The sequence below is a fragment of the Ursus arctos genome, unplaced genomic scaffold, assembly GCF_023065955.2.
Source record: "Ursus arctos isolate Adak ecotype North America unplaced genomic scaffold, UrsArc2.0 scaffold_6, whole genome shotgun sequence".
Taxonomy (NCBI): Eukaryota; Metazoa; Chordata; class Mammalia; order Carnivora; family Ursidae; genus Ursus; species Ursus arctos.
The window spans coordinates 84,538,454-84,555,032 of NW_026623078.1; the positions used below are offsets into that span (position 1 = coordinate 84,538,454).

The following is a 16,579-nucleotide window of genomic DNA, read 5'->3' on the forward strand; positions in this document are numbered from 1 at the left end:
GTGCGACCAGGCGCAGGGCACCGCCTTCCACGCCCGAGGACGTGTGCACGTGTGTGAGTTCCTAGGCTGTGCTCACGGGGGGAGGGGGGCCTGGAGGTCACCGTGGTCGATATCCCCAGATTCCTGGACAGGTGGTGGCCTGGGTCAGGCCCTGTCCCCTGCCCTGGCCCCACTCCTACCTGGCGAGGAGACCCACGCCCTGCGGGTAGGTGTGGATGGTGGTGAAGAGCTTCCAGGCGCCCTGCAGCTCCAGGTGCGCGAAGTCCTGCCAATGCCCCGTGGTGGACAGCAGGCTTTTCAGCGCTTCCAGGGACGTGCTGTGGGGGGACAGGGGGGTCACCGGGCCAGCCCTGACCCTGGGGAGGGGGCCTGCTGCCCTGGGTGGAAAGGAATGTTTTCTGCAATGGCTGCACCATTTTACACCCCCACCCATGGGGGCTGTTTTTTTAGGTGGCCGTCCTCCCGTGAGCGCGGGTCTCTTGTGTAGCCAGCATCTGCCGCCTTGGCTGCGTGTGCAGATGAGTGAGGGGAGCAGGGAGGGTGCAGGTGTGTGAAGCCTGCCGTGGGCACCAAGCTGGGCATCCCGAGCATTGTCTGTCTGACCTGCTGATGCCTCGGGCACCGGCCGCTGCTGTCCCCAGCAATGCCATGTGGACACGAGGCCCCAGCCTCCTCTTTCTGGCCTGGAGTCCAGATGCCCTCTCAGGAGTCCCCCAGTCACATGTGAGCCACGGGAGGGCATCACTGGGTCCCCCTCACCCGGACATTGCCCACTCTGGCCACCTATCCCCAGTGCCGATCAGACCCTGCCACTCCCTCTGCGCAGAGCCCTCCGTGGCTCCCCACTGCTCTGGTGCAGAGGCTGATTTCAAGGCCTCCTTCCTGTTCCCTCCCTCATGTCCCCTCCCCCTAAGGCTCTCTGCCCTCCCTGCCCCCACCCAGGGACGTCAACTGTCAGTCAGGTCTCAGCTCAGAGGCTTGGTCCTCAGGGACCACACGGCAGGTGGCGTGCTCTGGGTCATCCTCCATGGAGGTGGTGACCCTCAGGGCCTTTGCGGTGTGTCATCTGTCCATCTGTCATTGGGCCGTCACCTGACCCCCATCTGCATGTCTCCGGGGCTGTGAGCACCCGAGCAGAGGGTCCCATCTCTGGTGATTGGTGTGGTCTGGGGCACAGCAGCCCAATCTGTCAGTATTGAAGTGTTGACGTGGGGACACAGTGGCCCCTGCAAATGCTGACAAGGGTGCCATCCGTCAGTCCTACCTCTCTTTCCTCCAAGAACTGTAGGGAGCGTGGAGCAGGGGTGGGGGCAAGGCTGAAGCCAGGGGCCAGGGGCTGGGGGCGCCAGGAGAGGGGTAGGGCTGCGGGGACCCCAGGGTGGTAAGCGAGGACAGAGGCTGGCACAGAGTGCCATGTCGGCCCCTCCCTGCTCCGGAGTCCTTGCTGGGTCACCACCCAGCGTCCGGTGCCACCCCCGTGTGGTGACAAGCCCTCTGAGGCCCTGGGAGTGGCTGCCAACTTCCCCACCACCCCTGACCACTTGCTGGTGTGGCTGCTGGTTGGTCTGCCCTTCCTGTGGGCCTTTCTGGGTTTTCCTCCGGGCCAGGTGGGACCCAGGTCCTGTCCCTGCTCCAGGGACGGTGTGCGAGCCCGGCCTGGGCAGTTAGAGCCCCACACGCCCCTGTGGCCCAGGTGATCCGTTCAGGGGTGAGCATGTGACCCGAGACGGGCCAGTCAGAGCCAATGGACTACGCCTGGGGTGTGAGTCTGTCCCTCAGTTGCTGGGGTTGCTTCCCTTCTCCCCGGAAAGGACTCACCTGGAGGGAGGCCTGGCAGCCGAGGGGAGGGAGGGAAAGGGCTGGTGCTGCTTGAGCCTGTCCATCCAGCTGGTCAGAACAAAAGGCTCCCCAAGTACCCCAGTGAGATGGACGGACACCTGTGCTCCCTAGGAGTTTCCATTCCACAGGGTGCAGATAACAGGTGTTAGACAATGCTGGCCTTGGGAGGGGAAGGGCCGAGTGGGAGTAGGACCACTATTTTAGAGAAGGTGTTTGGAGAGACTCACAGGAGGTGAGAATATTTGGGGGAAGAGCATTCCTGGAAGAGGGAGCAGGAAATGCAAAGGCCCTGAGGCAGGAGCGCGCTGGGTTTAAGGAACAGCAGGGAGACCTCTGAAGCTAGAGAGGGCAGTGTGAGCGAGGGGTATGTGGCAGGAAATGAGGTCCTGGAGGCAACAGGGAGCCAGACAGAGGCCTCTGGGCCACTGAAAAGATCTGGCCTTTTCTGAATTAAGTGGGGAGGGGCAGGGAGGCGTGGGGCCATGGACATGCTTTGAATGGCATCTGGGCTGCAGTGTGGAGGGCAGGTGAGCAGGGTGGGGATGGGGGAAAGTCTGGGAGATCAGGGAGGCTGGGCACGTGCGGGCAGACTCAGGGCTGGGGGAGCAGATGGGTGGAGACAGTTCACTGCAGCCCCTCCTGGCCCTCCTACGTACGTTCTGGGAGGAGAACGTTTTATTAGCTTATTAGGGAAGATTCATGCATTTTGCATGGTTGAGCTGAAGAAAAAAGGAACTTTATGCACATTCGAATTCAGAAGCAATATGAGAAGAAGTGCCATTTTTTTTTCAGTGACGCGCCTTGGGGAGAGCTGTTATAACCGACAAATTACGTGAAGCACATCATAATACAAACAAATGAAAAGAGTCGGCCCCAGCGGTTTTTAAAGACTAGCTTGTTGGATTTCTCGAGACATGACCTGGCGCAGAGGGAGGGCAAGCCAGCCAGTCTGAACGGTGGCTGAGTGCAGCAGGGCGCGGACCCTCCTACATGGGTCCTGTCCACACTGCACAGCGGGGGGGGGGGGGGCAGATGCCGCAACTGTCACGTCAGGGCACAAATGCACCAGGGTCAGAGCCTTGCTCAAGGGGACCTGGAGGGGCTCAGCACTGGCCAGGGGCCGCCCTGCCTTTCCACAGGCTCCAGCTCAGCAACCCATGGGCATGCTGTGTCTCTCAGAGAAAGCCTCTGAGCTTCTCTGAGCCCTGGTTTCTTTATGTGTATGATGGGGAAGACAGCATTCATCTCACAGAATTCCTGCAAGGACCACATTCAGGGAAGATGCGGTGCCTGCTGTGGGCAGGTGGCAAGTGCTGTCCCATGAAGTCCGCACAGGTCAGCAAGCACGGAGCGGCTCTGAGGCCAAGCGGCCCTCGGGAGCACGAAAACAGGCCCCGTGCCTGCCCCGAGTCCCTCCGTGCTGACTGCTGCATGGGCCTTGCTAGTGTTTGGGGGTTAAATCGTGTCCCCCTAAAAAGCTATGTCTAAGACTTAAACCCTGTACCTGTGAATGTGCCCTTATTTGGAAACGGGGTCTTTGCAGCTGGAATCTGGTTAGATGAGGTCCATAGAGTGACCCTAATCCAGTATGACTGGTGTCCTTATACGAAAGGGAAACCGGGACAGAGACACGCAGGGGAGAGCAGCAGGTGATGAGGGAGGCAGAGGGGGGAGCAACATGTGCAGGCCGGGGAGCACTGGGAGAGGAAGAAGCCAGGAGCGTCCTCCCTACGGGCCTCAGAGGGAGCAGGGCCCCGCTGACACCTCGCGCTTGGACTCGAGCCTCCAGTGCCGAGCCCACAAGCTGCCAGTGCTGCTGCGCTCTCAGCATCCCTGCTGGTGGAGCCTGTACTCCGGCCTTACCTCCGGGGGCTGGGCATGGTCGCCTTGGGGGCCTCCTGGCCGGGCTGCGGCTCCTGTAGCAGGTCCAGCTCCAAGACGTAGTGCATCTGGGTGAGGAGGGCCAGGAGCAGCTCGGGGTAGGCGTCCTGCATGGCCTTCTTGAACTCTCGGGCGAACTGTAGCTCGTGCAGGGTGTTCATGGCCTGTCGGGGGCAGGGTCACATCTGACCTGCCCTCCCTCCTGTCACAGCCTCCAGGACCAGGGCCCTATCTCTGGGATGTCTCTCCGGGGGCCCTGGCCCTCTCGGCTCCCTCCCTGGACCTGCTTGCAGGCCTGTGCCCTCCGTCCCAGCACGTCCGGGGACACCACCCCCACCCGCCTGTCCCCAGTCTGCCATCCGCCTGTGTCCAGCCCCTGCTGCGTAGCCCAGGCAGCAAGGCTGCGTGGGTCTGTGCTCCCCGTGGTACCGTGGTACCGTCAACACAGAGGTCTCTAATGAGTGACAGCCAGGGGGGACAAATGACCCCCGGAAGGCGGAGCTACCAGACAGCAGCCCTGAGGCTTCCGTGCCTGTTGGAGCACATGGTCCAGAATGTTCTTGGGGAGGGGGGACAGCACTGGGAAGTCATGACAAGGGCAGGCCAGGGCTTGGGGTGTGGTGGGACACAGAGAAGGCCACCCTGTTGACCCCATGCTGCTGTGTGGTTTCCGATAGGAAGGGCCCACATCAGCGCGGGGCAGGGGTGTTCAGAAGGACGGAGGACCAGGCACAGAGACAGGGTGGAGCTCCCATCTGCTGCCATGTTCAGCCATCACACACCTGTGCTCAGGCAGCAGCCTGTCTGGGGGGCTCTGGGTGGGGAGGGGCTCTGGGGGGCTCTGGGCCGCTGCTCAGGGGTTTTTGGGGTGAGGGTGTGTGTCTCAGCCTGGAAAAAAACGGGGTCGGGCCACAGCTGCTGCCTCGTCAGAGTCCAGCCAAGGACAGGTGTGGCTGTGTTAGGACTGAGCCCCCGGCTCCCGTGGCCGTGGAGGGAGGAAAGCTGGCTTTGGGGGGGGGGTGCGGTTCCTACAGGAGGGTGCAGCTGCAGGAGGCAGCCCCCAAGATTCCCCCAAAATCTACAAGCCCAGGCCCCAAGTGTGGACAGAGGGGCCCACCATTGTCCCCACTCTTCCTCTGCTGGAACCTGCCTCCCGAAGTTCCAGTGCTCTGAGGCCACCCACACAGCGGGTCCCGCATCCTGGGTACGCGCCACGTGCCTGGTCTGGCCTTGCAGGACCACTACTGTCCCACTGCATGGGGGCAGGGGCAGGCTCTGTAGCAGTCCGAGCCCTCAGCCAGGAAGTGGGGGGCTGGGCCTGTGCGGTCAGCCCCTGCCCGGCAGCCTTGGAGGCCCCTGTTGGGGGGCTTCCACAGCCTGGCCCAGGGCTCCCCCTCCCTGGGGCCTGGCGCCCCATGGCTGCGCCGATGCCGCCAGTGCTGACGTGCACACGGGAAGCCAGCCCCCACGCGGGGGCAGCTGGGGCGGCGTCCAGGGAGCGACGGCAGACACTCACAGCGAGCGAGCGCAGGCAGGGCTTATCCTTGAGCTGGGGGCTGCCGTCTCTGGCCCCGGCGGGCAGCGGCCGCTCCTGCAGCCAGGCCAGCAGCATGGCCAGCACCAGGCGGCTCACGGGCTGCTCAGCTCCCAGGGCCCTCCACGAGCGGAAGGCGTGGCTGCGGGCAAAGAGGGGTCATGAAGGTGGCCCCGCTCGTGCTCAGCCGCACCTGCAGGCCACCAGGGCCTCAGGGGCCAAGGGAGGAGGCTGGGCTGGATCCCACATGGGACCCTGGCTGTGGGGAGCCCCTGGGGTGGAGGAGAGCCCTCGAGGGGAGACTGGGCAGCAGGGACAGGAGTGCGTGTGGTCTGTGGGACAGGCGGGAGATGGCAGGCCCGCCGCCCTGGTCCAGGCGCCTGGGTCTCCTCACTTCCAGGGTCTGTCCTCCAGGCTCCCTGCACCGCAGCTAGAGACTCTCTGTCACCCTCAATGGCTCCTAAGTACTGACAGGACACGTCCAGCTGACCCCTGCCCTCTGTCCTCCTCTCCTGCCTTTGGGCCTCCACGTGTGCCATTGTTCCCTGGGCTTAGGGCAAGCCTCCCCACCGGGCCTGCGCCCATTCTGCCGTTAGCATGTCTGCCCAGAAGCCAGCCCTGGCTGCCTCCGCCTAGCCGGAGTTTGCTGGGGTCCAGCTTCCAGGCCCGCCCTGGGTCAAGTGGAGCCATCACCGGTGTGCATAGAGCTTTACAGTGTCCTTGTGCTTGTTTTGCAGATGGGGAAACTGAGGACTGATTGGGCCTTGCCTTGTGACCAGGGAGCTGGGGCTAGTGTTGTCTTTTCACTTGGTCCATGGACATGGGCCTCTGAGTCCTGGGGAGGCAGGGGCTTTGGGGCTCCCGAGATGTCGGTGACCCCGATGGCCCTCTGTTTTCTGTGCTAGGTGGCGGTCTTTGGGGCCAAGTACTGGATGGAAGGGGCTGGAGGGGCATGGGTGGGGACTGCGAGGTCACAGTGGGGGCCTAGATAAACCCCCATCCCGGCTTTAGGACAGACTCTGGGCCAGGTAGGCACAGCAGCTCTGAGGACTCTGAGACTAAAGAGCGGGGCCTCTGTTGTCAGAAGGACCTGGGCCCGAGTCCCTGCTGTGCCATCACAGCTGTGCGACCGTGGGCAGGTCTCTGGGAGTGGAGGCTGCCTCAAGAGGCTTAGTGACACGCTTCTCCAGGAGCGAGGGTGCCCAGGGGCCGGGGTTTCTCCTCTGCTCTGTTGGCATGTGTGTGCTGAGCCCCCTGTCATGCGTGGGCAACCAACTCGGGGACGGAGCAGTGACAGAACCGGTAAAGTCCTGGCCTGTGTGGGAGTGACCCCTAGGGTTCGACTCAGCCAGCAAACGAGGGTGTGTCAGACTAAGTGCATAAAGCAGGGAAGGGGAGGAGGGAGGGGGATGGCAGGAGGGCGACGGCGGGAGGGCACATCTGGGCTGTGGTCAGTTTTCAGTGGGACAGCTGGGAAGCCTTCACCAAGAAGGGACCCAGCAAAGACCTGAGGAGGTACGTGGGGACGCATGCTGCTCTGGGGGAGGGGGAGAACCTTCCAGCCCCGACACAGGGCCGATCTTGGTGTGGTCAGGACCCTCCTCAAGGAGGGCCAACGTGGTCGGGGAGGGGAGGGTGGGGCTGGGGGAGGAGGACGGCGAGGTCGTGGGGCCTTGTTGGCTACTGTAAAGGTTTTGCCTTGACTTTGACTGAGATGGGCCTCCGGAGGGTCTGCAGCGGAGCAGAGATGTGGTCCGACTTAGTCCTAACGCCTCACTCTGGCTGCTGGGAGGGAGGGGATGGACACGGCTGGAACTCCGCGTGAGCCGGTGATGTTCTGACGGGCAGGAGGAGCTGCAGGACTCCTTGAGGCTGGGTCTGGGTGTGGGGAGGACAGTCAAGGTGGCCCCGAGAGCTCTCGCTTGAGAAGCTGGGGGGTGGCATCAGCACAGGGAAGCCCACGAGGACAGGTTTCGGGGGGCGGCCAGCAGTGTGGTCCGGGAGTGTCCAGTGTGGAATGCCTCCCGGACACCCACGTGCTGCCTTCCGGCGGGGGCTGAACTTTCGGGAGGCATCTGTATAGGTGCTATTCAAAGCCACGGAATGGAGGTGGAGCCCAGGGAGGTGAGTGTAAGTGAGGGGAGCTCTGGGGACCGAGGCCCGTGGGACTGAGCCGCGTGGGACCGAGCCCCTTGGGACTGAGCCCTGTGGCGCTGTGCTGAGAGATTGGGAGACAGGCGGAACCAGCGAGGAGGCAGAGCAGGGGCGGCCGGGAGATGGGGGGAGAGTCGGGTGAGCATGGGCTTCTGGGAGACAAGTCAAGAAAGTGTTCTGGAGGTGACCGTGGTTGCCAGGAGAAGACTTGGAGGACCCCGAAGTGCATACTGCGGAGGAGTGGAAGCCGGTCTGAAAGGCTCCCTCCTGTACGGCTCCAAGTCCACGACCTTCTGGAAAAGGCAAAACCACGGGGACAGTAGAAGATCAGTGGCCGCGAGGAGTTGGGCGACGGAAGTTTTATCCGGCAGTGACCCTACTCCGCAGGACACGCAAATGGTGGACACATGGCGCACTGTCCCAGCCCACAGGGTGTGCGGCACGGGGGGCGAGCCCTGCCTAGCCGTGGGCTTCGGATGGCGACGCTGCATCGGTACCGGCCCACCGGCTGGAGCAAACACCGCCCCACGCAGGATGCTAGCCGAGCAGGACACGGGCGGGACCGGGCAGTTCGGGTTAATTCTTCCATAAACATACAGGTGCTCCAAAAAAGAAAACCTATCAGTTAATTAAAAATAAAAAGGGCTGGGAAGAGATGGGTGATGCTTTACTAAGGAAAGAAAAGCCGGTGCTGCTAGATTTGTTACGACAGAGAACCCGCATCTAAAAATCTCGGTTAATATTGGGCCAGAGGAAAGAAGTCTCCAAAGATGACAAGAAACGCCATACTCCTCAATACAATTACAAAAACTACGAGGAAATATTTTTAGGAATATGTTTAGTTGCAGTAAAACGAAAAAGAAATGAAGAGGGTGATGAACCTTGGAGGGCGTGGGCGGGGGCTGGGGACTGGTGGGGCTCAGCCCTGCCCTTAGCTGGAGGTCATGACCAAGATCTCGGCTTTCTTGCAGGCGGTGGCCTCGCCGGCGTGTATCTGATTACTAAAGGGAATCAGTGCTGTAAGAACCAAAGACAGGCAGGTCGTGCGTGCAGTGAGGATGGACAGCGGGACACGCCGTGGGTTATGCCCACACTGGTGGGGTGCAGCTGAGGGCTGACCCAACAAAGTAGTCGCCAAGGGTAAAAGAGAAACACGGGGGAAAAAGGAAGAAAACTTGGCAAGCCAAGCGTAAGGCCATGTAGAAATGCGAAATGCAAAGGGCCAAGGGCAGCTGGGCAGGTGTTGAGGAAGGAGGAGCGGGGAGGCCGTTCTGTATCAGGTGCAGAGAACGTGTATGATGCTACAGGAATTAGGACCTCGGGTGTCAGCACGGGGACAGGCGAGTGGAGCACTACTGAGCCCAGGCACAGACCCTGCCCACGGGCACTTGGCCGGGAGGTAGGGAGCATCCCGAGCTGCAGACCCGGGGCGGGCTGGTCACTGAAGGATGCTCGCGGCTACACAGAGCTGGAGGCTGACCTCGCGTCTGCACCAGCCTCACTTATGGGGCGGCTGGAGACCTGAGTTCGAAAGGCAATCACTGGAACTTCTGTAAGATCACATGTGGGAAGGACTGAACCTGGAACTCCTTTCATCAAAAGGCACATTCAGGGAGTGAAAAGACAAGCTGCAGAGGCAAGGAGATGCTTTTCACACAATCAACAAAGGCCTTGTGTCCGGATAACGTAAAGGATTCCTGGGAATGGATAAGAAAAGAGAGACAACCCAGTAGAAGGATGGGTTGGAGCCTTGAACAGATCACCAAAGAAGCTATTGCAGTGGCCCCGTGCTCAGCTCCGTTATTTCATTAGAAACATGCAAATGAAATGTCACAATGCGATTCATACCACCAGGTTGGCTAACGTATCGATGAGCGCTTAGAAAGTGGGGCTAAGTGTGGATGAAATGTGGAGCAACAGGAACTCCCAAAATATCCCCGGCGGGAGTGCCAGGTGATGCGAGCTCTTTGGAAAACCATTTGATGCGTCTGTTGAAGTTGGGTATGCGCAGATGTTTGCGTCCTGAACACGGCCCCGGCGGAGACGGAGTGCTGATGCGCGTCGGGGCGCGTAGGCGCAGACCCCAGCAGGGGACAACCCAAATGTCCATCTGTGGCAGAAAGGGTGACCGGCATTCACGAGATACTAAACGGCACCAAAAATGAATGAACTGCAGCTATATGTAACATATTGGCATGAATCGTAAACACATATTGTTGAGGGGAAAAACGCCACGTAACAGAAGAATACTGGCAGAGTACCTACTACACCGTTCTGTTCATAGCGCTGGGACACGCCGTGTTGTCTCAGGGGCCGCTAAGAAAGAAACATTATTGCAGGTGGGAAGCTACCCCCATCACCGAGGTGGGACCCCGAGTGCTGCACGTTCCGTGTAAGGACGATGATAACCAACCCACCCACCTGCACAAGGGAACGGCCAGGAAGGCCGCCAGCCTCGGTCGGAGCGCTGGGTGGAAGGAGGGGCTTCTCCCGAGAGTCTGAATCACAAAACCTGTCTTGGGGTCTGAATTCACACCACAGCGTGGCTCAAAGAAACCCTCGGGCACAGACTTTTAAATCTGAAGTGGTCCCAGGTCGACAGTGTCCCTGGGTGACCGAGGAGCCCACATAAATCCAGCGGTAAGGCACCCTCAAGGTAACATGCATTCCTGTCTAGGAAAAATGTGCTTCTTAGGACGGAGGAAACAAGGTATAAACTGCAATGCAGACCAAGGTGAACTACAGACTTCTGGGCAGCTGAAGACAACGGTGGCCTCCAGAGTCCCCACCCTTCAAGTTTCCTTGACAAAGCACATGGATCAAGAGGGAGGGGAGACTGTGACCTCAGAGGATACCCAAACTTCAACATCCCTGTAAGCAGACAAGAGGAACGTCTGTCGCCGCCTGCCCGGGGCTCTGGGGCAGATGAGACAGAGGACGCTGCAGGGCACGGGGGACAGGAGCCAGAGGCAGGGCTCAGAGTTGAACCACTCACCTCCAGGAAGATCAAGTCCATCCCCAGTCTGAAAAGAGGAAAAAAAGAGCACTGATCACAGGAAAGGGGTGACGAGCTGGTCCAATCTGAAAGGCAGCCTCCAAGATGCACAGCTCTGGGGAGAGAAACAGGGGAAAAAGAGCCAGGTGCCTCTGGAGATTGGGTGGTGACAGGGGCAATGCGGGAGAGGAAAACGGAAGGTCCTGCAAGAGAAAAAAGAACCAAAGAACTCCAAAAAACCACCCCCCAGCTGGAGGACACACGACCCTTTCACCTGCCACCAGACAAAGGATCTGCCAAATCCTCTAGACTTTGCTCTGCTAACAGAAGAGGGTGCCATTGAACTTGAAATCCTGTAAAACACTGTAGCAGCGTTTGATGGGAACAGGAACAAAATTAACAGATCCACCGAGTTCTTGCAAACAACAACAACAACAACAACAACAAACCCAGAAAAAAAAAAAATCAGTGCATGACCACAAAGGAGCCGTTCCCCTCCAAAGCAGCCAATGCGCAGACAGCACTCCGGACGATGTTCCTCAGACTCCAGCAAGACAGGAAAAGCCACCTTGAATTATCACTTCAAAAAAGAAAAAAAACCCCAAAACCTCAGTAAGGAAAGTAAAAGAGGGTTGACTGAGCTCAGAAAAGAGGTGGAAGAAAGGACGAAATTATCTCAGAAGTGGAAAAAATGCAAGATGCCCAAGAGGGATGATAAGACATAAGCCAAGAGGCATGGAGGAAAAGCAGAAAGACGACCGCGAAAGGCGTGAAAAGGATGAGAGAGAAAGTACTGGAGATCGAGGACGGGCAGGAACAGCACTGGAATTACTAGCAGCTCGGAAGGACAAGTGCAGCAGGGGAACCGAACGAATGTTTCAAGCTATCACCCAGAGAACTTTCCGGAAACAGCAACGATAGCAACAGAAGGCCTTAATCTACATATTCAAAGGACCTACGAGGTCCCAGGGAGAACGAACACAGAATGATCAACGCTGAGACATCTCTTAATAAAACTGTTCAATTTCAAAGGTAAGCGAACACCCTCCAAGGTGTCCAGGCAGAGAGACCTCTTCCAGACGCAAACATCTTGACAAAGGCAAAAAAAAAAAAAAAAAAAAAAAAATCATGATCATTAGACTTTTCGATAACAAAGCAAGGTGACAATTGAGCTGCATTTGAAAAATACTCAGTAAAAGCAAGTGTGAACCAAGGATTTTATGTCCAGCCAAGTTGTCCTTCAAGCACACAGGATCCCCTCGGGAGCCATCTGTCGGAGCAGGTCTGGTCCAGCGCGGAGAGGACCAGAAGCCTCCAGCTCCAACGGAAGCTTATACAACAAAACAGGGACCGAGGGCATTAAAATAGGCCCGGAGCGCTAGCCTAACCACTGCAAAAATGCACCTCTTCTTGAATTAAAAACATTAGGGATCAAAGAATACACACCCTGTGGAAAAGGAAAATAACAGAGCACGGGACGACGTGCACACAACTGTGGGGTGTTAATGACAGAGCGGAGACCACCGTCCAGCCGAGCCAGTACATGTGAAGGAAGGATTTAACTCCGTTATTAGAAGCCACGGGCTTGCAGTCCGGATCACACGTCAAATCCAGGCTCTGCTGGGTGTGAGGTTACAAACGCAGACCCGGCAAGAGGGGAACACGAAGAACGCGGAGGTGCTCCTGTTGTCCTGATGACACAGAAGGTGGAATCCGAGCCCGAGGAGCATTAAATGGGACAAGGCCGGGTACTTCTCAACGCTAAAGGTCACAGTCCCTGAGGAAGGGACACGTTTGCACAAAGAACATGACAACCACGTATGACGTAAAAACCAAAAACCGCAGGCGCGGAAGGGTCTGTGGATAGAAATGCGTTAGTAATGACGTCAATGTGCCGTTCTCAGTACGCGACAGAACGGAGTGGACATCCGTGAAATCAGTGAACAACACGGTCCTTCAGGCACATCCGTGGATACACATCGAACCGTCCACCTGATGGAGAAGACACCCCGTCTTCTCAAGTGCTGGTAGAACATTCACGACAGTTGTTCAAAAGGTCAGCAAAGCCCATAAAGCAGAAACATTACAATGGCATTCTCGGATCCCAATGCAAAAAAACTAGAAATTATAGAAACAAAAGGGCCCTTCTGCATGGAAATCAGAAATCTTTCTGGAAACGAGTCTTGGGTGCTGGGAGCTTGTGGGAGTTCTCTTCCGGGGGCTTCTGATTTTTCCGTGGAATGGGAGAAGGTTGGCGGCAGAGGGAGGGGGCAGTGTGGAGGCAGAGAGGTGTGTGGCTGGGAATTCAAAATGGGGAGCTTTAACTAGAGGGAGGTTTTGTAACAGGAGGGACGAGGGACTTGGGGTATGTCCAGGGAGTAACTAATGCTGGTAAGGAAGGGGGTGCAGGTGGCTGAGGGATGCTGAGAAGGTGGGTGGGTGGTGGACTGGAGGCCGTGGGGGGCAGAGGCTCACGGGGGCACTGGGGGAGGTGAGCTGTAAGGTGGGGGGAGGGTGGAGAGAGATGTTCCAGATTGGAGGTGTCCGAGCTGAGAGATGACAGTGGGGGTGGGTGGCTGAGGCAGGACGGAGGACAAGACTGCTGGGAGAGAGGAGATCCAGGCACTGAGAAGTGGGGCTGCGGGAAATCCCCAAGATTCAGACACGGGGAGTGAATGAGTTGGAGTCCGTGAACGGAGCGACATCTGCAAGGACCTGGTGGATGCATAGCTGCGGGGTATAGACTGAGCTCCTGGGGTTCAGAGCTGGGCTTTTGGGGAGAAAGAGGACCCTAGGCCATTTCCAGACTCAGGGGTCTGAGGGCTTCATGAGAAAGCCAGCCCCACCCGAAAGGACTGTGGTGACCACTGAGGGTGGGGGAGGCAGAAGAGGTCCTTGGAGGATCAGGAAGGATGGCAAGACTTTGGCGTCGGCTGGGGTCTTGCCGGGTGCACCTCGGGTCCTGGGCACTCTCCCCATGAGGTGACAGGTGACGGAGGCTGGGGCGGGGGTAGAATGAATGGTGAGCGATGCCTCCCCAGAGCCTGGCTCAGGAGATGTGCGATAAATGACCGGGTATCTGGGCTCCCTCCCTGCTCCCAGACCTGTGGGGGTGCCTGTGGTCTGGGAGGGGGCAGCCAGAGGGCAGAGCTGGAGGTGGAGGCCCCGCCCCTGCCTAGGGGAGGCTGGAGGGTGGGGCTGGGCACCTGTCCAGGGGTATGGAGAAGTCCAGGAAGGTGGCCACCAGCTCTGGCGTGTGGCTGCGGGCTAGCAGGGTGATGGCGTGCAGGGCGTTCTCCCTGGCTTGGGGGATGCGGATGGAGCACAGCTGCAAGTGGATGGCCCGGCCCAGGTTGGCAACCTATGCGGGGGGCAGAGTATGGGGGAGACGGCTGGTCTGAGCGGGGAGGCCAGGCCCTGCCCAGGGAAGTCTGAGGGAGGCACTTCCTTGCCCTGGAGGCCCAGGCTGAGCGGAGAGGCCCCACCACCTTTCGCATGGCATGTGAGGCCCTCCAACTCTGTCCGAACACTGCCCAGTCCCTGGAAGGCTCCGACACACCTGCCTCAACATCTCCCAAGCACACCACTTGGGCACACGCTGTCCTGGGGGCCTACAAGGCCCCTCCCTGTCCACTTTCGGTCTCTCTCGCTGCCCGGGTCCAGTGTCACCTACCTGGGGCTTCCTTATCTGCAGGACTTGGCATCCATCATCCTGTTTCAGGGGGCACCCCCACCCCACTGGGGGCACTTCATTGTCTTTGCATTTCCTATGCTTCCAGTCCTTATCTGTGTCTGTCCCTTCCATCAGACTGAGAACTTCCAGAAGAGTCTGTGCCTTCTCCTCTGCCATGTCCTACTCCAGAGCCTGGAACAGCTGCTCCGTCCATGCAGGGGTGCCCCACGACCCTGCAAACACCACTCAGGGCCCCAGGACTCCTGCTTGGGCCATTCATTCATTCAGTGGAACCTGTCGGGGTAGGGTCTGTGTCTCCTGTATCAGGCCCAAGCCCCAGGGTGCTGACTGCCGGGCGTCCATCCCTCTGCCCCCAGACCTGTCCTGGCCCACCCTCCGCGGGTGCCCCAGCCCCTCACGGTCTCCAGGCTGGCCCCGTGCTCCTCGATGGTGGTGAGCAGCATGTCGGCGGCCGCCTGAACACGGAAGGGGCTGGTGGAGCCCAGGCCGTCGACGGCTGTCCAGATGAGGTCGGTCAGCTCTACCGTCGTGAGCTGCTTCATGACCTCCTGTGGTGGCAGGAGAGGAGAGGAGGCAGCTGTCACCACGGGTCGCAGGTGCCCAGGTGTCTGCCTCCTGCCCTCTCTTTTCCCCTCTCCACGGCTTCCGGCGTCCCACGTCTCTGAGCCCGTCCAGACTTCTGAGCCGCTCCTCCGGAACCCCCACACGTGTACCCCATTTTGCAGGTTGGCTGCCTACATATCTCTCTGAGCCAACCATGCACGACCCAGGCTCAGGAAGGGAGAGCACGATGCCCGTCGTAGGGCAGAGGCACAGCTCCCGTCCTCACTCAGACCCCAGTGCTTGTCCTGGAACTTGCCTGGCCTGGCCAGCCTCCTCTCCTCCCCGCCTCTGCCATGTCCTCACCTCACGGGCTTCCTCATGTGTTAGCCTCCACCCAGCTGGGTGCTCCCACGCCAGGCCCTAGTCCTCACCTCACAGGTTTCCTCATGTGTTAGCCTCCACCCAGCTGGGTGCTCCCACGCCAGGCCCTAGTCCTCACCTCACAGGCTTCCTCATGTGTTAGCCTCCACCCAGCTGGGTGCTGCCCATGCCAGGCCCTAGTCCTCACCTCACGGGCTTCCTCATGTGTTAGCCTCCACCCAGCTGGGTGCTCCCACGCCAGGCCCTAGTCCTCCTTACAGCATTTTAATCAAGAGCAATTGAGCTTCAGAGCTGTGAAGGGTCTTCAAGGTCACCTGGACCAACCCCCAGACCCAGAGAGGTGCGTGGGCACCCTCCCCATGGCAGAAGCTAAGTCCAGAGCCCACGGCTCCTGTCGCATGGTAGGGCTTCCTTGAGTCCGACTGCTCTCTGCCCACGTTCTCCCAGGGGCACCTCTAAGTCTAGATCATGAGCCACTAGGGGGAACGAAGAGGGGCTTGGGGAAAGGCAACGTGGGGGGTGGGACCCCTGCTCCATAGCCACTGACTACAGTCTCTGAGAGGGAGGGCTGGGCCAGCCTGGGGCCGCCCGGATAGAACCTTCTGGAAAGACTTAGATTTTTTTTGCCCAATATGGTAGCCATAGCTACATGTAGCTATTTAAACTTAAACTTAATTGAAAAATATAAAAACTCAGTTCCTCAGTAGCACTAGCCACATTACAAGTGTCCAGTAGCCATATGTAGCCAATGGCTACCTTGGTAGTGCACATAGAGACACTTCCATCCCTCCAGAAAGTTCTAACAGAAGGTTCTGACTCAGAGCATCTGATAATCAGAGGAAGAGAGAAGGCTGGTGACTGGGATCCTGATAGAAATGTTCAAGGATGTTAAGGGTGGTAACGTGGTTCTTTGCACGTTAGGGTATTTGTTGAAATGTTTGAAAGTCTGTTAGGATGTTTATACTTATATTAGATATAAAATAAGTATTAAATAACATTAGAATATTTATTAGAATAATTTTTCTAGAATTTTAGTAAAATGTTTGTGAGAATATTAGGATTAGTTGTTGGTTCGAATGTTCAAAGTGATTTTAGTGGAATATTTGTAGTTCATAACAACTTTTAAAAAAAGAATATTAAGCTATTATAAATCTGGTTAGAACATGTGTTAGAAGAATACATTTAAAATTGTTTTCTAGGGTGCCTGGGTGGCTCAGCCTTTAAGTGTCTGCCTTCAGCTCAGGTCATGATCCCAGGGTCCTGGGATCGAGCCTTGCATCGGGCTCCCTGCTCGGCAGGAAGCCTGCTTCTCCCTCTCACACTCCCCCTGCTTGTGTTCCCTCTCTCACTGTCTCTCTCTGTCAAATAAGTAAATAAAATCTTTAAAAAAAGTGTTTTCTGAAATGTTAAGTTTTGGTTAAAGCTCTAGCATTGAGATGTTTGTGAAGAAATGCAACTTGGAATGGTGGTCAGATTCTCAGAATCCCAGAATACTGCAATCTCAAGATTGGTAAATACCTGGGAAATGTCTTACTTTAACCCAGGACATGAATAAATG

General features: G+C 58.0%; 1 protein-coding gene across 1 annotated transcript in view; it reads right to left on the bottom strand.

The window, feature by feature from the left end:
* LOC113247960 (maestro heat-like repeat family member 5) overlaps positions 1-16,579 on the bottom strand; it is a 68,031-nt gene that overhangs the window by 8,286 nt on the left and 43,166 nt on the right. The window contains exons 18-22 of the mRNA XM_044380381.2: positions 14,496-14,645; positions 13,610-13,764; positions 5,237-5,396; positions 3,703-3,884; positions 180-317 (exon numbers count right to left, since the gene is read on the bottom strand). Coding sequence (XP_044236316.2) covers positions 180-317; positions 3,703-3,884; positions 5,237-5,396; positions 13,610-13,764; positions 14,496-14,645 — 785 coding nt within the window. The remainder of the gene's footprint in view (positions 1-179; positions 318-3,702; positions 3,885-5,236; positions 5,397-13,609; positions 13,765-14,495; positions 14,646-16,579) is intronic.